The 20,899-nt window shown below is 45.8% G+C and overlaps 2 protein-coding genes across 3 annotated transcripts; one reads left to right on the top strand and one right to left on the bottom strand.

The window, feature by feature from the left end:
• Positions 1-11,016: 11,016 nt before the first annotated feature.
• CHST2 (carbohydrate sulfotransferase 2) lies at positions 11,017-13,607 on the bottom strand. The gene has a single exon (XM_010716643.4). It carries the CDS (start codon positions 13,605-13,607, stop codon positions 12,324-12,326), a length of 1,284 nt encoding a protein of 427 aa, XP_010714945.2. The 3' UTR covers positions 11,017-12,323.
• A 125-nt stretch (positions 13,608-13,732) lies between these two features.
• LOC116217046 (uncharacterized) lies at positions 13,733-20,662 on the top strand. Of its 2 annotated transcripts, none has more exons than XM_085233497.1 (4): positions 13,733-14,371; positions 15,266-15,350; positions 15,988-16,127; positions 16,501-20,662. In XM_085233497.1, exons 1-3 carry the CDS (start codon positions 13,733-13,735, stop codon positions 15,993-15,995), a joined length of 732 nt encoding a protein of 243 aa, XP_085089623.1. In that variant the 3' UTR covers positions 15,996-16,127; positions 16,501-20,662. The 2 variants fall into 2 exon arrangements, with proteins under 2 accessions (XP_085089623.1, XP_085089622.1); XM_085233496.1 differs by adding an exon at positions 15,725-15,806 and having other exon boundaries at positions 15,988-20,662.
• Positions 20,663-20,899: the final 237 nt, after the last annotated feature.

Below are 20,899 nucleotides of genomic sequence, written 5' to 3'. Positions count from 1 at the left end.
GATTAGGCAGCTGGCACCAGAAGATCACACAGTGCTTTGCTTCTCCTCCGCTGAGTCTCCCTGGGCAGCCCCTTCAGGCACAGTGAGGAACGTCCGTTGCTCACTGGAGAGCAGGAATCCCAGTTAAAATTCACTTAGTTGTAGTCATTTGATGTAGAAAATAATGGTATTGAACATTCAAAGGTGCATCACAAAAGCAACTATCCATTGTGATGGGCAACACGCATGCAGTAGGAGTGGGTTTCACATATCCCTGGATAGATAGGCTTGGATTTGGCATTACTACAAATCTGATAAACATCATCCAGAAATATTCACCTTTCAATGAACTGATAGGGCCATTCATTTTACAGCCCCATCAAATAACCAGCTGATTTTGCTATATTATCTCCTGAACATTTCTACTCCCCGTCAGAACTGAACATCCCACTGAAATAGATGCACTCAGTAAAATCAGATGCATTGTCTAATGAGTCAGTGCATGGCCCATTACAGCTGAAGCCTTGCTTCTCATTTTGCATTCTGAAATGCAAGGCATTTTGTGATGAATATATTTAAGAATAAAATACACAATCAAATCTGAATCCTGATTCATAGCAATAACGGAAGTATCTTTAATCATTTCTCTCAGTCAATCTGCATATTAAAGGCTCTTTTCAGGGTTTTAACAGCAATAAAAAAAGAAAGCAAGCATATTTCAATACTAAAAAAAGTTCTACCCCTACCCACATGTCAGTCATATGAACAGTCAACACTGTAGAGAGGAAACAAGGTGCAAGCTGCATCCCCCCTCTTCACATCCTGCTTTGCTCGTTCTCCCTAGGAGATTCTGGCACAAACATTTCCTCTTGTCCAAAGAGATATTTCTAGCACCAACTACTTGATAGTAGCCAGACTGAGCTACTCCTTAGGAAAACATTGAGGTCACTACTTAACTGGATCACAGACTGTAATCCATTACTGAAACAAATATTGCAAGTGAACCTGATAAATCAACTCTTTAGCTGGATGCATCCACTCCCTAAGCAGTTGTAGCTCTTTCCAACTTCACTGTATTGACTTTCTGACAAGAGATATCACTGCAGTGAAATCATGATGAAGCAGCAGATAAGAAAGCAAGAGTGCCAGATAAGTAACATGAATTCCTACAACGCCCTAAAAATAACAGTAGCATTCAGGAAACTTATTGCTTCTACAGAGGAAAAAAGTAACTAAAGTACTGCTGGAAACGCACAGCAAAATTTCTCCTTACTTTCTTGTAAAGCAGGCTAGATCACATTACATTCCTGCTAGGACCAAAAGTGTTTCACTGTCCCCAAAAGCTCACTTGCAACGCTATCCCCACTGCATGGGCACAGATGACCATACAGCTCTACAAGGTGGAGAATGTTTTGAAACAACCACATGCTGGAGATGCTTCTATGATGCAGCATAGCTGCAGGTTGCTGCAAGTACCAAGGCATAAAGAGCTCTATACTAGAGTAAGATGCAGTTCTAGGGGGCATCGACAGCAACACTCTGAAGAAAGCCAAACATCCAGGAAAAAGTTAAGGTTGTGTACATGTGCAAAGCTGTAAAGTTATGAAAAGCACAGCAACAACAGCACAGTAGCAAAGCCCTAGGCTGCAGCAAGGGAGGATATGCTCAAATGTGGCAGCCATGGATACAGAAATAAAGGAAAAAATCTTACCCTTAGAAGGCCTCAAGTACACAGGGATCTCCAGCAAGTTACCCTTAGCTCCACTGTGAATCCTTAAAAGAAGCCTGGGTGGATCCTCCACCTCTTCCAGTCACTCAGGTACATTGCATGCACCTGAGCACCCCAGGGTTGGCCTGCCCTCCCTCCCACCAGGTGCTCAATCAGCCCTTCAGGCCATGACTCAGCATCTCTGCTACAACATCTGAAAGCAATTATTGGAGATTTCAACCCCATTTCAGGGAGTGGGAGCATATACTTTATAGACTTCTCAGTTTAACAAAAAGGGGGAAGAGTTATTATGCAAAATGCTTTATTAAAAGAATAAGATGAGAAATCTATACAAAGAGAATATTTGCCTCCTCTACACCTAGCCTCCATTAAAAGCCCAAAGTGAGTTCTGTTCACACCTCAACTCGCAGCCCTCACCTTTAGAAATTTATTTTGATTTGGCTGCCCAATAGGATCTTAGTCTTACACACACAACTGGAATGATCTTCATGTTTGCTCCTCCAACACATCTGTGTGGCCTCCTAATGCAACATCCATTCCATGATGATTTACATCAAAATAGGAAATACTCCTTATCTTTCTAAATTACCTTAGATACAGTTTCTCTCTTTTACTCAAAAGGCTTTTATGCGAGAATTATGTGTCTATGAGTTAAGACTATATTCTAGCTTTAAGGCAATCATATTTTTTACTAAGTATAGTTTTCAAATTAAGAGTAAGTTAAATCAATGGGCTAAAGCAGCCCACGTGCATGATTACCTCCTGCTTCTCCAGCCACTGAGCAATTTCTCATACTTCAACACCTGCCCATGTGCCATACATCCATAAGGCTGCCAGTGCACTGCACTTTTTGTCACATTACAGTTCAATGGATGCAAACAATACATTGCTTTCCCTGAAGTACTAGGGAGTTGAGTTAGAAAGAGTAACAGCTTTGTATAATGAGATATTTAATATTCAAGTGAGAATGATCAGCTCTGAAACTAACATTTTAGACAATGATACGGTCTGTTCTGTCCAGGCACATTATCATCTCCTCACTTCCCCACCAGAGCACCCAGCATAGCCTGGTGTTGCAGGTTGCTACCACACTTGCTCATGGTCAGCCACTGTATATCATTTGGTTATTATGGGATACTCCCTTCTCCCTGTAAGCCTGCCTATTTAAAAGGAAAGCAAAGTATTGATACTGACCCTTAACTGCAGGCACTAACAGCATCTAAAGACAGCATTAGGGAGCCCTCCCCTCTCCTCTGAGCATTTGAAATGTGAGGCAGATAAGAAATAATACTGGGCTTCTTGATTTAGCTTCAGTAACCTCACGCAGAAGAATTGCTGGGAACACTTGAGACAGCACTTCTGTTCTTTAATTAAGAGAATTAACTGAGTCATTTTGAGAGTTTTTAAACACAAACCATTTTAAATGCATCATCTGCCTGCACAGCTAGCTCCTCTTTCTCTCAAGTTATGTTTAGCTTTCTCATTTTTCCTTATTTCACCTTTCCACAGGGTAAAATTCAACAGCTACCCAGAAAGCTGTTACATACTATCCCTACACAAAAACCAAGATCATCCAAGGATCCAGTGCAAGACTGATTTGTGCCCAATTCATTGTTTCAACAAAGAGTAAAAAATTATCAGGACACACATTCACAGTGGTCAGGGCAATCAGTAAGCTATCAGCCAAACGCCCACACACATTCTCAGTGTCTCCCATGTAAACATCAATAAAAGAAAATGAGCCATTATTAGGCAGAGTACCAAGGCCTGAAACCTGTAGTAAGGAAAAAGTCCATCCGTTTCTTGATATGATTTAAGGAACCTGTTTAAGTACACAAGCTCTGCCATAATAAAAACTGGCAACTGGGAAGCATTAAACTTCAAAATAGTCTTTATTTACGTGAAAGTGGCAAAGATAAGTGGCGGGTTACCACTCACAGCAGGGCTTTTACCTCAAATTATTAATTACAGGAGAACTAATTAAGCAGCGAGGAGTCTGATCACCTACAGAGGCTGAATGACAAGTAAGGAGATGAGAGCTCACCTGCACAAGAGGACAGCAATTTCATAGCAGCCGCCTCAGCTAGCAGAGCAAGGGGAGAGGCAGACTTTTAGTAATTTACCTGGGGCAGGAATGCCTTTCCTCTAAACAACTTCACAGCCAGTCTCAATAGGACTTAAAACAGCAAGGAAATGCATGTAGTTTTTCTTTCTTCAGTCAGTACATGTTTGTGTGAGGAACGATTGACTCCAAAGGCTCTCCTTACCTGTAGGACAGTTAGTTCAGCTGCAGCGCATCCCTGAAGAGACGAAGATAAGCAGGAAGACATGAGTGTGTGGTATCAAGTAGGACATGGCAGTGCCACACAACCAGCAGCAGTGTGCTGGTGGATCATGGTGCAAACAGGAGCTCAAAGCTGCACACCCAGAGCCCCAGTCCTGTGCTCCAGCTTCTCAGGCCAGCAGCACCTTCCTGCCATTTCATGGGGCCTGCAGCCAACAGCCCTCAGACATCGCTGTTCCAAAGGGCTCCAGCTCCCAGCAAGCAGAGCTCTTATCATAAAGTCTCCATCCCCTTCAGAACTCACTCAACTACAGCAAGTTCTTATGCCACATTACCTCACATTAACATTGCCACAGTCTGGCTTTCTCCAGCTTCAGCCCCTCAGTTACCAGCCCAAAACAGCACTCTCACAGCACCTGGCACTCCTAAATTCAGATTAGGCTGCACTTCCAGCCACACTCCACCTTCACCCACAAACCTCACCAGATAAGCACCCTATAGCACAGCCATGCTCACCCACCCCACTGCCACAGCACAGTCACTCCAGCTTACCTCTATCTTGGCAAGGCGCCACATGAGCTTCTCCTCATGCAGTTGCTTCTCCTGGTAAGTGCAGGGTTCCATGCATTCATCTTGCTTCTTATTTCTTGTTTCCCCTGTACTCAAGAAACAGCTGTGTCCCAGACAACGCACTTTGAAAGTTTACCACGCCTTCTACAATACACCTGGGCACAGCAGCCTTGCCACCTCCATCCCTTTGGTAGGACACAGCAGCCCACTGCATCCAGACCTCAGGGTGACTCTTAGTCACCGTCCCACCAATTTCCAGCAGTCCAGAGGCTGCAACAAATACCCCCAACCCTTTCTTCTTATAGGGGCCAAATCCTCATCACCCTAAAAACCAATTTCACTCCAGTCAAGAGAAGCACCACCCAACACTTTCCATCTCCAGAGACCTCCCTGAGGAGGACTACCTCCCCCTCCCCTGCTGGGCTGGGCACTCAGCCAGCTGCCACCCATCAGGCCAATGGTGTAGGGCAGCCCTGAAATGAGTGCAGCTGGGCCAGGCCCCTGCACCCAGCAGGACACAGACACACATGGACACAAATAAAAGATGGGGGAAGGGAAGACTTCTGGTTTTGTCCCATTTTCCCAAAAGACTGTTACCTGTTCACGATGCAAAAGGGTTAAACAGCAGGTCTCCTCAATTTCTTCAGGTGGTCCTTCTCCACCTGCATTTGATTTCTAACTAGTACTTCTGTGCCACTGCATACAAAGGTTGAGGTTACTTCTCTGGCACACTACTAGATAAAACATTTCTTTATTAAAGCATCTTAGGTTGCTCAAGGATGTGTGAAATGGGCCCTATCAGGAGGTTTCCTGGTTTAAAGCAACGTAGCAGATCTCTGGACAGTGGCCACGGCATTAAACTTTTATGCTGTATTTTCACCTCTTCTCAGCATGAGAGAATGTGGGATTAGGGACCAGATGTTAAACTCCTACAAAATAAAAGTGCTAAGGTCAGCACTGGCTGTGTCTTCCTCATTCCCACAGCAAAACCGAGGAACACAAATAACTCCTTCCCACAACTTCTACATTACTGCTGTAGCAAAATCTTTCTGTAATGAATACCCTTTATCTCTGCCAGCACTGCTGCTATAAGCTGGAGCTATAGCCAGCAAAGCAGGTGAGAAACACATCACACCTCCTTCAAGGCCCAGCTCTGCTCTGGCAGTCAGAGCTCCATGGGTGAAAGACATCAAGTGTGTCCAGCCACCCCAAGACAGCACTGGTGGAGTCAGACGTATGTATTGCATTTTATGAGGAGAAGAGGGCTAGCAGATATAAGGAGTGTTCTGAGGAGTCAGTCATCAACACACAGACTAAGTTAACAGTTCTAAGAACACCTGCTCGCTGACCAGTTTTAGTCAATGGATCAGATAACGTGAGAATTAAAGGTTCAATATCAGACCAGTACAGCAAGCATGCATAGAAACTACCAGTGGCTAACAATCAAATACTGAAAATGACTCTGGAAGTTATACGAACTCTAACTACGCCCCTTTTCCATCTCACAACTCCTATGATAAAATGTTATGAGACACACACGGCTTGAAACAGATAATTACTGATAATCCTGGCTGGTGGGAGAAGCAACTGTCTGATAGATGGAAAATAAGAAGGTGACAAGGATTTAGCAGACAAGGACGCTTTCTAAGAATTCATGCATTGAAGTCTGAATAAACGTTTAGACAAAAGATCAACAATTCTATTTCTATCTAGACCCAAAACAAATTAGGAAATCAAAAGTATTCAAATAATTATGAAAACTATTCCCATTTAAAATTCATCTTAATATAAATCAGGAAATCTAAAACTGTCAGCAATGGAAGTGAGGAACTCATTCCACACACAGTGATTAATAACAAATGGTTACAGCACACAGCATCAGCACATTTCATCTTATATACTCTAAGTTTTATCCTCTCTGCTTTCAGCATGCAAATGCCTTTGTTCATCCTTGTCTGACCTTGTTTCATTGTATCATTTGCTTCTTTCCATTTTCCTTAACAGTGTCTCTTCCTTCTTAGAGGAAAAAAAACAACTCCTGGTGGGCTTTGCTTTGCATTCCTTTCCTTTCCTTTCTTCTAAATGAATTTATTTGCCTCTGCTCTCCTCTTTATCACTCATGGGTAAAAAAAGGGGACATTGCTGGTTGCAGTGTTCTAATTGTAAATTTTTCCACAGATCACTACTTGCTAACTGTTTTGCTGCTGGCCCTTTGAAACAGCTGAGCAGCAGCCAACAAGAAGTTTATGTAACATAATTAGCGACTGGGGGACAGTTGTGCCAAAGCATCGTGGTACACCATCAGGACAGCAATAGATTGCTTAGGGACCACACAGTCTTCCAAGACCCACAAGGATAGAGCCTGGAGTATCCTGGTTTGACCCTGATCTAAGCCAAAGTTTGGACCTGAAACATTCCGAGTCCTCTTCCAATGTGCATTTATGAGTCCAGCATTTTTGGAAGCACCTTGAAATATAGCTTCCACCAACTCCTGCAGGATACTAGCATTCCAATGAAAATGATGTGAAGGCATTCTTGAATGTCCTACTCAAAGCTGACTAATATCTTTAGAACCCTTACAATTATAGCTATAGGGTTCCAGTTAGCAACTTCAGCTCCCACTAATGTCATTAGAAAAAATTTTCTCAGCAGCAGCTACCAGCCTGCCTTACTCAGAGTGCTTTGTTAATAATTTCTCATTTGGAGAGTTCCTCCAATCGGATCTTTATCTTTTTTTCCAGCAGGAAAGACCCATTTTCATTCAAAACTCCTTGGAATAATGCTATTATATTCAGCCTGTGGTAACCGCAGGATGTCCTGGCTACTTACCAACTTTTATGATAGGAACAAGGAGATGGTAATCTACTGCTCAACCTCAATTCCCTTCCCACCGCCTCATTTATACTAAGAATATTCTTAAGGTAGACAATGAAGTGAGTGCCAAAATCTCACTTGCATCAGTGGACTGGGGAGGTCCCTCCTTGTGATACATAAATCTTTACATGCATTTTATATGTTTTGTGTTTCACTGCGTAGGTAGATGACTCTACAGTCCTAGTTCTCCCATTTGCAAACCCATTTATAAACTATTTTCATACCTTTTGTGGTATTGTGGATGCTGGCTCTTCGTGCATCAAGGGAAGACAGAGCGCCTTAATATTTCACATTGACAATATTTTTGCATTGATCCACATGTTAAACACTCGGTTATGCAGATATATTCTTGTGATCCTTTCCCGCTCTCCTGATGCACAGATGTGAAGAGCCGCAACCACCTCTCCAAAAAATAAACACATGGAAGCTTTCCAACTTGCAAAGTTACAAGTCTGTATTATTTTATAGGCTCTATGCATTCTCTTTGCAGAGCTGATAATTTATGTGAAGAATCATGGAAATCCTGACAGCCAATAGCTCTTATTGGAACATGTTAATTACTTATTTGATACCAGTGATAACGAAGACAGAAAGTAAACCATCTTTTTTCCTGTACATGTACGTATTATAGTGAATATTGCTGAAATACTACATATATTTTTGATTTTTTAATATATGCCCACATTTTCAGTAGATCTTTCTTAGGAACTCTGATACAAAATGCGAACTACGTCCAATGACCATCAGAGCAATTACCAGAGCACTATCAGAGATGGACACAACAAGAGCAGGCAGTCTCACAATTGCTTATAGCTTTCATATTAAATCTGCTTGCTCTATTCACACACATGATTCCAGCAGAGTAATATTTCTCCTGGTATAACACCTTTGATTGAAATGGCACTGGAGTGAGAACAATTGTGATCCATTTGATGAGACCAGGCAGCATTTGCCCAGTATTCCATCTGTTCACGTTAAGCAGCCCCACAAAACACAATTGGTTTTCATTGGTCCAAAGAGACTCATGTCTGCATTTTGAGGGAAGCACAGGAGTAAAACTGAAGTACTGGCTCTAAGATCACCCCTTGCAGAATGCAGCTCATGTGAAACCCCCCTTTGCTTTCAAAGACACTTAAAAACATACTACATAAATTAAAAAGAAATAAAGGAGAAATAAAGAATTAAACCAGACTTCTTCTCATGGCCTAAGGGATGAAAAATACTTGTTTCAGAATTGATTACAGCCAGCAGTAGTTCATCTCTGGAGACCCAAGCTCAATTCGTAACTGAAAAACAAGGTTTGTGGTTTTAAATTAAGGCAGTTTCATTCCTCTCCCCAGTCACAGTGTGAAGTCAAACACCTGATAAAGTACAAAGTGGTCAGAACAAGTACTTCCTCCTTTCGTTAGAAAGGCCCAAAGATACCTCATGCAACCATCTTTTCCTTTATCAGCATTTAGTAAGTTACAACTTGCACACTTCTGCACGTCTTTTTTAAATTGGTTTAGTATTTGGAGGACAGAGGGTTTTCTTGTGCTTTTGTGCATGTAGCAATCATGACCATTAAAAATGCTTCTACGATTTTCTGTATCTGTCAAAAGCAGAAAACAGAACATAGTCAAGTGCTAACCTTTTTGTTCTATCAGAATAACATGCCAAGTCCTAAAAATGGTCTCCATCTCAATTCAGTGCAACTTAGTGCACTCAGCATCTCCTTTATGTTATTGATTCTTCACTAATACAAGCACTATCTCCAGCTTAAGAAGCATGCTGTAATTAAATCAACCAAAAGCAAGCACAGGCATTATTTTTAAGTGTAAGAGTCGAGTGTTATTTAAGTACTCTGACCTCTGCTAGACATCTTCCCAACAACAGGCAGAGATCTTTGGAACCACGTCCATAATCTTTCTCACAGTGTATTTTTCCTCTATCATTTCCTAAATTCAAAACTTTTTTTTTTTTTTAATTCCTCTAATCCTCTTTTCTGAATATACAAAAGTACTAAAAATGGCCTCTTTTAACCGCCAGTTATTAATACTTATTCAATAGAGCAGCATACAGGGCAGGGCTCAGCCTTGCAGCACTGTACAAAGACAGAGTCCCACTCAATTCTCCTGAAGCTTTGCTAAACAAAACTGCAGTCCTTCATTTCAACAAAAGCAGCTTTCCATTACTATGTCCATCCATAAAAACATGCCCAGGTACAGCTGGAATGTGTGCTGGGTAATTCCTTGCTGCAGTGTAGTAGGTGGAGCTCAAATTATGGACCAGATTCAGATGGCATAACTCTACTGACACACCGTTCGTATCATCGAAGTGAAGCAGATGCTTCTAATACAGTGTGAGAAGCACAGCCAGCACTCTTTCAGAATGACAGGAAGCACTTTTTAATATAAAAAAGAGACTTCTAAAAGCTAAGTTAATTGGGATTATCTATTTCATACTCCTAAAAGTCAATTCCTGATCACTCAACCACAAAACTTTTGCAGAGGAGAGCAAGGAATGCTGCACACACACACAAACCCAAATTAAAAGAGCTTATGCTGACAGTGCTGTTGTGTGAAAGCCCCATTTAGAAATTGCATCAAAGTTTCACACTCCAGACAGCAGATCCGATGCCACAGACACAGCACCCACCCCAGCAGGAGCTGAGCTCCCTGTCCCTGCGGGAGCACACGGCTCTGCAGAGGCACTGCAGCCTTCCTGGGTGCTGCTGGCAGCAGAGCTGGGAGCGCTGCGTGGCTGCTGCCACGGAAAGCATGGGCAGTTCATGCAGCAGTAGCAGACAAAAAGCAAGTGACGTGCTCTATTAGCAGATGGGATTTTCAAGCACTATCTCAGGGCACTCCGACTGGGAAAAAAAAGCAGGCTACAGCCCAAACCCAGTCAGTCTGAGACCCACTCGGCAGCAAAGCAGAACACACAGAGTAGTAATAACACAAAGCACCACATCCCACAGGACACTGCACCTTAGCCTGTATTTCGAATACCAAGATAACTATCCCTTCCATTTTTAACGCTTCCACCTGGAATTTGGGAATATGTCCTAACAGGCCAATTATAACATTTCCCATTACCCATATCATTAATGCGTTTAGGCTGACAGTGATGAACTAAGGGAATGAGCGTGTGAATTGGTCATTCAGCAAGGGTATAGGCAATCTTATGCTATGATCTCCTTACTAGTTTATTAGATGTCTACTTCCTCTTCAGAGCAATCCCAGAATTTCATCAAGAATTCAAACAGCACAGCAGCCAGCTATCACCTGTTTAACTTAAAGTTAAATACAGCAAATAGACACTTGACGCATCACTAACAATTGCACACACACACACTTATTGTATCCTATCTGTATAAATTAATTTTCACAAATCCATTTTGCTTTCCCTACCCATACTCACATTCACAGAAAGCACAACACACAGATAATGTAAAACACTTCCTGTAGAAAAGCCTACGGGCTCCTATGAGAATAGTCTGGCAAAATCACTTTTGTTTAAAAACTCAAGTTCCAAAATGAGCCTTCAAAGAGCAACAGAGACCCACCACCAAGATAAAACGTACTCGAGTTGACCACACTTTCCATGTGCAACCATCACATGATCTTTATTAAACCAGGAAATTATAAAAGTAGTAGCAAAACCCCATATTTTTCATCAAGTTTAACAACAGGACAGTCTCTCTCAGCAGAGCTCCCAGACAGAGCCAGACCACCATCTGGCTCCATCGTGGAGCAATGACAACTCACACAAGCGAGCACCTCGCAGCGCTCTGAATGCACGCACTCGGGCGGCTCTGCACAGCTCCATTACAGCCATGAACACACAGCTGCACGCGTTCTCCCTCCTCAGAACAGAAACACAGCCTCGGACACTCAAACAAGGGGGAAAATACAACATTTTATGCATTTTTCTATGCTTCCCTGCTACGCCTGTTACCAATGAACGTCAAGAAATATCTTAAATATCTCACTGCATTGTTAGCACTATATAATATATATAATTTTAATTGTTTTCACACATGCTAATGTTTCCAGTATGATAAATGTCTTTTTAAATCCTGCAGTTTTGTCACACTTCTGTTTGACGGTGACTCCCAGGCATACATATCAAGACAAAAATAAATACTGCTCTGGTGGCAAACACTTCAGAACTCTTAGGACGCTAATACAGTGGCACTTAAAGACTTTTTAAATACAACAACAAAAGACAGTTGTTAAATAGAAGCCTGCTCTGACACAGCTACAGAACCCGCACTGCATCTGTGAGTCCATCCCTGTTTGTGCATGAACAGCTTCCCATCTTCGGACACGTCAATATTACACTCCAGCCCTCTGCCCATAACCTTAAAAAAGCCCTCGGTGCTATTCCAAGCAAGCCTCCCCTCTAGCTGTACATCAGCAACACTGTAATTCCCAAACAATTGAGGTAATTATAAAAATGAATATCATTTATTGTTTGTTACTCTCATGTCTTAACACTTACTTCCATACAAAAGCCTGATTTTCAGCATCGCTTCCCAAGGGCATCTCCTCTCCACCCAGGGAGATATTAATGGACGAGAAATTGTGCCGGAGTTTTTGCTACCACCTTCCAGCCCACACGAACTCCATAAATAAGGTTTTGGTAGGGAGGCTCCCCTGGCATTTTAGAGAAGGGGAAAGGGAGCTTCCACACATTTTCAGTTCCACTTTATTTTCTGTTTTAAATCGCATCTAACCCAATGCAAGTGAAGAAAAAAAAAAAAAAAAGAAAAAAAAACAACCAAAAATCATCACATTACTACTGCATGTTACCCTTCAGCAGTCTTTGGAGGAACCCAGAACCCTCTCCTGACCCCCACCCTCCCACCAGCCCAGAGGGGCTCAGCTATGCGGCTCTGCCCGCTCACAGCCGCGGCTTCCTGAGCAACGTTCTGCCTAGGTCCTTCACCTCCTCGGGGCTGCCGACCCGCTCGTAGCCCAGCAGGGCCATGGGCTGCTGGCAGTACTCCTCCACCTGCTTGATCTGCTGGAAGCTGAGCGCAGTCCTCCAGGCGCTCAGCGCCTGCGTGGCGTTCCGGGCCGATACCACAAAGGGTTTGGAGGAATAGCCGGGACCGCTGGTCATGTTGAGGGTGAACTTCTCCATCTCCGGGCTGACCGCCAGGTTAACGAAGCCGTACACCTGCCGCAGGGTCTTGATGGGCTCCATCACCAGGTCCTCGTAGCGCACGGCCATGTAGTTACCCCGCAGCCAGTCGGGGGGGTGCAGGGCGGTCTGCAGGGTCTTGGCCATACTGCTACAGATGACCTCCATGGCACCCAGGGCGTGGTAGTCCGAGCCGCCCCCGCCATCCTTCTTCCCGCCCAGCTTGTGGCCGGCGTCGAGGAAGGGCATGCGGTGGATGCGGGGGTCGCGGCTCCTCACTACCTGCAGGCTCTCCCGGATGAGGCCGTGTCGGGATTTGATGCGGGAGCTGGCGACAGCCCGCGGGTCCCGCACCAGGTGGATGACTTTGAGGTCCAGGGTGGGGTCCCGCATGAGCGGGGCGAGGACGGTCAAGTCAAAGACGCGCACGCCCTTGATGACCAGCGTGCGGTACTTGTGGCACTCCTCCTGGAAGCGGCTGAGGCGCTGCGGGGGACACTTCTTGCACACGCGGTCGTCCACCATGCCCACCACCTCCTTGCGGTAGGCCGGGCACAGCGGGGACGAGCAGATCACCTTGTTGGTGGCCGCCCCGAAGATGCCCAGAGTCGTCAGGTTCTTCCCGGCACCCGCCGTGCTGTACAGCTGGAACACGGAGAGGTCGCAGCGGTACAGGGAGCTCAGCATGTCGCGGGCCGCTCCCTGCAGCGAGACGGCGTCCCCGGGGTACAGCTTCTGCCAGACGTGCCACACGGGCTCGTAGAGAAAGAACACCTCGGGGTTCTGGTTGAAGAGCTCCCCGAAGAAGGACGACCCGGAGCGCCAGGTGGTGAACACGTACACCAGCTGCCGCCGCCCGCTCTGCGGAGCGCTGCTCCCGGCCGGCGGCGGAGGGGGCCGCTGGCGGGGGACGGCCGGGGGCTCCCCGCAGCGCCGCGGCTCCCGCCGCCACTTGTACTCCAGCAGGTTGAGGGCGGCGAGGAGCAGCAGGAGCGCGTAGCCCAGGCAAAGCGCCAGCGCTTTCCGCCGGCACACTTTCATGCTGGGCGGCGGCGGCAGCGGGGCCAACTGTTGCTCAGCGCCCCGGCGCCCCGGGGCCCGCAGCGGGCAGCAGGGCGCACCGCCCCCGGCGCCGTCTCCCGGCCGGCCCCCCGCGCCCGGCCCGCATGGCGCAGCCGCCGCGACGGCCCCTCCGCCGCCCCCGCCCCGCGCTGCCCTACTTAGCGGCAGCCGCGCGGCCGCCCGCGCTTATTCCGCGCCGCCATCGCCGCGCGGCCGCGGCCGCCGGCGCGAGGCGACACCGCGCTCCGCTCCGCCCCGGGGCGCGGCGGACGGGCGGGGACCGCGCAAAGCAGCGCATCGCGTCCCCGCCCCGAGCGGGGGGAGCCCCGGCCGCCGCCGAGCGGCCGCGGAGATGCGGCCCGGAATGGCGGCGCTCCGCCCCGCGTCCCCATTGGCCGCGGCCGCCGCAGTGCCCCGGCCCGCACCGCGCGGATCGGGTTGCGGGCAGAGCTACGCGCCGCTCCCTCGGCTTTGTCCCCGCCGGTCCGCGGCCCCGCACCGCTCCGGCACCGCCCACGACTCGCGGCGCCGGCCGTACCCATCCACGAGCTCCCGTCTGCGGCTCCGGGGCGGCCCCGCCGGACCCGGCTGCACAGAAAGCGGCGACCCCGAAGTTTGCTCCGAGCGCCGCGGCGCGGGGAGGAAAGGCTGAGAGGGAGAGCGTGGGGTTCTGCCTCTGCCCTTCGCGTAGTCACAATCCCGCTCCGAGCGGAGCAGGCTGCGGCTGCTGTACGGTACAGGAGGTACATCTCTGGAATGGGTGAGGGATAAAGACTGGTATGGAAGGCCCTCTACTCCGTTTCCTATGCTTGTTATTGTAACAGCTGCAGGAACCCACGCCTCCTCCTTTTCCCCTCCAACTTTCCCAAAAGCAAAAGACCCCACTTGACTTCTGCCCCCGCTGCTTCAGGAACGCGTATCCTCCTTCAGTTCTGAACGACGTGTGTGACTGCTCCTGCTGACCCGCCCTTGCTGCGATGTTTTGTCCCCTCCAGGTCTCTGAGCGCACAGCTGTGCCCCCACACAGCGCTGCGGGCAGAGAGAGCTGTACACACAGCTCTTCGTATTGGAGAGAAGCCCACAGTTCATCAAAAGGCAAGGGAGAAGGGAAGCTTTTTATTTTTAAAACCTACAGCAGAGGGAACGCTTAAAGCCACACTTTGCACAGACGAAGCATGTCTGGTTGGCAAAATAAATTGCAAGCTTACACCTGATGAGCTTATAACGAGTTACCTGCAGCCACTGACAGTACGTAATGCAGCAGAGTGTACTGACATAGGCTGCACTTGGAAACTTGCAGTTATTTTATTCTTTAGACACAGACTTTGAGTTCTCTGAATGCAAGAAAGGCCTCTGCTTGTAAACCTTCTATGAGGTTAAGGATCTCCTGCTCCCGTGATTGTAATCCCTGGTGAAGGTGAGGCAGCCTCCAACTCCTGAAGCAAAATCATTCATTTTTAGCTCTGGAATGCACTAATCCTAACATTAGAAGCTGTAACAGGATGTCTGCTGTCTGTGCCTCGAGTGCTGTCCTTCCATTCCTGCTCAGGAAACCCTGGCTCCATGCAGCTCTGTAAGCCAACCCACGTGCTGCAGAATGGAGCTGTATTTTTTTGGAATGTATTTATTCTGTGCAGGTGGACTCAAGCAGCCAGGTTTGGTGCAGCTGCAGCCTTCAGCCCTCTTGGAGCAAGTTTCAGACCTGGTCACCAAGTTATCACTGTAAGACTCTCAGCATCAGTGAATATCATTATGCTTATATATATATATATATATATATATATATATATATATATACACACATACACACACACACGTACATTAACTTATATACATATATATACATACATGACAGATTTCTATGGATTTCTTTCAATCCACACCAAATTTGAATTTTTTTCAAAACTGTCTACATGTCTCTTTCCCTTAAATCTTATTTGTTCCTCATAACCTTATTTCTAGGCCAACTTCGCTTTTAAACACTGCATCTTGCTTGCTTTGATGGAGCCAAACCCCATCCCTCTCACCATGCAGGTACACTGTAATGGTGTGCCAAGGGATGGTATAACTACAGCACATCCCTTCATCCCGTACAGATTCACCCTGCAAAGTCCCCTCATCCTTCAGCTATAAATAAGTCAGCTGCACTTATCTCACACTGCAGTGAGCTGGGTAACTGTGAGTAAAATTCCCCTATTCAAGCTACAAGATAAAAACATTTTTTGCATTTAATGCTTAAATATTTTATGCTCCACTTTAATATTTTATACTTGGCGATTATGTTTAGGCTTTTTATATGTAATATTTAGAAAACCCCAATCTAAAAGCTGGATGTTTGCCACCCCCCTTCATGAGACAGATCTCTGAGCACTGCCCACCGATGTGCTGGGATGGGGTTGACCAAGCACCGTGCTGCAGCGCCTGGCTCTGGGTGTGACTTCTGATGCTTCGGGACCTTGCCGTGTTCAGAGGGTGAGGTGGAGGAGATGCCTTCCTAAGGTGAAGTTTCAGCAAGACGTGATCTGTTAAAGCTGGTTAATTTGGGATGAAAAACGGAGGCTTGTGCTGTCATACATCTAGAATCTAAGTCCTGGGTATTAATTTAAAACTCCCATATCTAACCCAATCTATTTGAGAGGAACATTAATGCCAAATTCCTCAAATGCTGCTCCAAAGTGAGGTTCTTGAAACCAAAGTGAATGATACAGATTGCCAACTGTGAACAAAAGCTGGGTAAAAACAGAGAGGCTACCCAAACTGGAAGATCTACCAATTTGTTTAAGACTATTTTCGCATCGCCAGATGGGTGAGAAAAGACTGCCCAGCAGCCTTTAAAGCTACAGATGTTCATATTTTGCACCCTCCCTTACAGCACCGTGCTCAGCTTCCTACAGCCCGTGCCATCCCACGCAGCAGCGCTTGCCCTGCAGAATGCACCCATTTCCAACAGTGCTTCAACAACCATCCCATTAACTGATGGAGCTGCGGTCGGCCTTTACAGTGCTGGTTTGCTCTTCAGATGTTCCTTCTGGGCGGCGTGTGCAAAAGCAGTGCTGCAGAAGGTGCTGACGTGGGCCAAAATTAACGCAGGTGTTGTTCAAATCATAAGCAAAAATAGAGGGCCAACTGGAGAGCCCATCTGGAGCAAACTGTGCCCTGCCCCCACATTTCTCCACTACATTTACCTCCACTTATGCAGGTGACATTTTCAATAAAGTTAATTTCAATAAATATTTATAAATTCCTGTTTGTGCAGCTGAAGGAATCCTAGAATTTTATGAGTGTCCTGAGGACATTACAGCACAGTTAAGTCTTCACTTGACTTTTATTAAAATTAAAAACCCTTTCTCAGCTGTTCTGTAACTGTTCTATGTTACAAAGGAAATTAAGAGATTCTGGTCTTATAACCGCATACCTTACGCAACATCACTGCACAGTTCCACATCAAAAACCTCAAACCCTTTGGCATGGTGCATCCAAGAGCCAACTTAGCTGCACTGCACCAATGCTCTGCTCTCTCCCACACCCACATTAAGGTATCCCCAACCCTTTCACAACCAAATTCGTGAACCAGAGTTAATGGTTAATTAGCACCATCACACTCTCCAACCCCAGGGGTGCATTGTCCAGGCACCCCTCTATCTCTGGTCAGCGCACCTCTCCCTCTGGTTGGCAGTCCCATACTGGGGGCTGTCCGCAGGCTGCATGGAGGTTCCACGCTTGCTCACAGCTAACCCCTTACAGACAAGGGCTTGAAGAGTAGAACTGATGTTCTGTCTTTAGGCAAGCTAGCTAGTTTTCCAGGCCACACAACAGCAAAAACTAGGAAGTAGTTCCAGCAGTGTTGCAACATACCATGTTTCTTGCCTGTAAGCTTTAAGTGAAGACTTAATAACTGGAACATTCATATGATCCCTCCCAAGTGATTACCGTGGGCTCTAACATCAACAAGAGATCATTCATATTCCAGCCTTTCCCATCACGTGGGGCCACACGAACTCTCTTCCCCCTTTTCTGTTTTTGGCAGATGTTGCAGGAACTAAATGGCCTCAGAGCTGTTCGCGCCTCTTAGAGATGATGGGCTCAGACTTACAGGAAAAGAAAGGAGTAGACAGAGGCAGAGCCCACAGCTCACTGCTGCCGAGAGATGGCCCTGCTTCTGCATTTCTCCCTCCTGAGTACTTCACGGCACATACACTGCCCACCCCTGTGCTCACGCTGTCTTTCCACAAAGAGACTCAGCCTACTGAAGCAATGCGTGCACCCATTCGGTTTGCTTTGCCAGGCTACCCTTCTCCAGGTGCAGCAGGATCCTGCAGGTCTCCAAGTAGCTGAACAAGTGGGATTCAGAGTACAGCATTCACTCAGACCATCTTTTCAACAGGAATAATCCAGATCATCGTCTGAAGCTGATTGTTAACAAGGAACCCGTTATCAAGAATGAGGAGCATTCTGCCCACCTCTGATTCCCGCACTGAGTCACTTTAACCCACCAAGCCAGCAGGAAGTCAATTGCATGAAAAACTTAAGAAAAAGCTTTTTCTCTTAATGAATGGGTTACTTACGGGGCATTAAAGGCACCAGAAAAGACAGACAAGCATCAGAGCAGGTGGCATGGAGAGGCAGGAACAGGACCTGCAGCACACAGCAGCAAAAGGCTGCGACAGTGGCTGAGCCGTAACTCACGCCCTCATACAGCACTACACAGGCCTCGCTTCCTTCACTTGAAGTTCCTGCAAACAATGTCAGGGGTTGAAGAGCTGCTCATCACCTTAATACCTTAGCAGTTCCTCCAAGCGAGAGATTCTTTGTTCAAGAGAGGATTATAGGAGCAACTCCAGTGAACAGCCCACGCCTTGTTAGTGGGTTTCTAAGAAACAAGGTCACTGCTAACAGCAGGAGCACAGCAGCAGCATTACAGCTGGACAACGTGGGCACGATCACAGTCAGCCACCAGATGAGCTGGCAAAAGTAAGAAACCATTGTTTGCAGAACACATGTGCACAGTGTTAAAAATAAAACCATTACTGGATATTGGCAAACTGACAATTTTATTGTCACCGTGTCATTTGGGAAATTTTCTGCATAGAATACAAACAAAATAAGACAAAAAAGTTCATGTGAAACTACCGTTTCCTCTTTAGGTAACCACGAACAGAAAACTTTCCAGCTTATGACAGTCACACAGTAAGACATCCCTGCACAAGGTTAGACATCAGAAGAGTGACAAATGGAACCAGCTTACCCGTGAAAACTGACTGTGCTGACAGAAGCGAGTGGAGGAAAAAATATATGCAATTATTTAAGACTTCTGCATTCTACACAAGGAAAATACACATGGGCAAAATTAATTAATATTTGAGTTACGATTCTCACAAGAGTGGCTTTAATACTCGATAGCAGCAGTTACAGCAGCATGAACAGGTGGCACACTGAACGTCTTGCAGTATCTCACGCAGTAATGACAAGAGGACATTTCCAAGTATTACTCTGTTTGAATAAAACAGTTTTAGGAACTTAACAGCCTTATTAAACGATTTCCTGGGTTTTAGTGCAGGTGTCAGATTTGTAACTTGTCAAATCTCACATTACTAAACAATTGATTTCAGAAAAAGTGAACCATGAAATTCTCATACAGACTACTCCACAGTCACTGTCTTCAGCTGAGAGAATTCACTTCTCTTGTTGGACCTCTGTAACTAACCCCAAAATCTAGAAGTCTTTCAAGAAGGAATATATGGAAAGCAGATCAGGGTAGGTTAAGAAGGCAGTAATTCAAATATTCATCAAAAGCTTTTACCTTACTGCACCCGAGTACTTGAGTTCTTGTGTAACCGTGCAGCACAGACGCAAAATAGTTGAGCAAAACCTTGCCCCAAATCCCTCAAGAGGCTGTGCCCAAGGTCAGCAAGCCAGCAATCTAGCAATCTAAACCTAGACACAAAATTCAACCTCACTCCATATGCAGAAGTACAAGTTCTTCAAATTCATATCTGTTGGAAGCACAAACTCCAAAGGACTGTAAATGTATGTGGTCAAAAAAAATAAGACAAAAGATGATCAAAATGTATTTGCTATTTTTGGTTGATCTTGCTTTTTGTATCACAAGATACTATTTTTTTTTTCCTTTTATTGATATGGTTCAGAGACATGAGAAGTTTTTAATACGCAAAGAACACACCTCAAGCAGTGGCTGACTCCCAAGAAGCTTTGAGCACTCCATGCTTAGAAATCTCAAGTATTATTCATGCCGAATTAGAGTACCAGTACAATTTTCACAGTTCCAGCTTCTGCCTTGAAAACACTTTGAATAAAACCTGTACAAATTGAAAAGTATCTCAGTGCTGGGGCCTGGAGTCAACTACCAGTACACGTCTTCAAGGCAGCTCAAGTCTTTCTTCATAGAAACAAACTATTTTTTTTAAAAGTACATGCAATGCAGAAGAGGATATGCATGCCAATATGTATCCTCACAGCTTAAGGCAAGGGGAGAGAAGAGCATTTTGAGAGTTTGGTTTGTTCCAAAAACTAAAAAATAACGAAATCGATCAGGATCAATTTTGGCCGTACCCTCTTCAAATTACTGCTTTTTTTTTCACTGGAACTCATGCACTAATCAAGTATTTAGGTAGTTGCAGTTCTAAATGCGTGCTCTGGAAAACATTAATTGTTAGCCTTGGTGACAAATGCTTTATTCTCACACTTCAGAGCCACCAAGGGGGAAGCAAAACACGTGCACAGCATCCAGTGCCTACATATGAACCTCAACTTTCAGAAATCAGCTCTTCCTCAAGAACTATATTGCAAAGGGTATATGCAGCTGCTGTGCAGAGGAGTCAAAGGAAGTCACAGGGTTTCAAAGAAGCTAATTGTGAACGCTTCTGTATACCGATACGGAAAGCATGTGAACCAGGAGGAGACTGTACACAGCCAAGCAGCTTTTCTCCACTGAGGTGGGGCCCCCTCACTCCAAGCGTGGGTGCAATTCTTACAAAGGTTCACACAAGAGAGGACTGGTTCAGAATTAAAAAAAAGATGAATTGCAGCTCTGTGCCTAGAAGATGTTTGAATGTTATGGAGCATTTTGGTATTTGTGCAATGTCATCTCAAGCACCAGATAGGCTTCATCTAAGTCTGTCAGCAGGACAGCCGCAGTCCCTACTTGGGACTAACATATACTCAGTTTATAAGGTGAGCCCACCCCCCCCAGATCCCCAGCCCCATGCTGAGATGAGCCCAAAGAGCTGGGATTTCAGGCTGCAGGGCACTGC

Source organism: Meleagris gallopavo, chromosome 11 (assembly GCF_905368555.1).
Source record: "Meleagris gallopavo chromosome 11, MGAL_WU_HG_1.1, whole genome shotgun sequence".
Taxonomy (NCBI): domain Eukaryota; kingdom Metazoa; phylum Chordata; class Aves; order Galliformes; family Phasianidae; genus Meleagris; species Meleagris gallopavo.
Note: the sequence above shows the minus strand (reverse complement) of the source record. Positions and strands in the feature narration are given on the sequence as shown.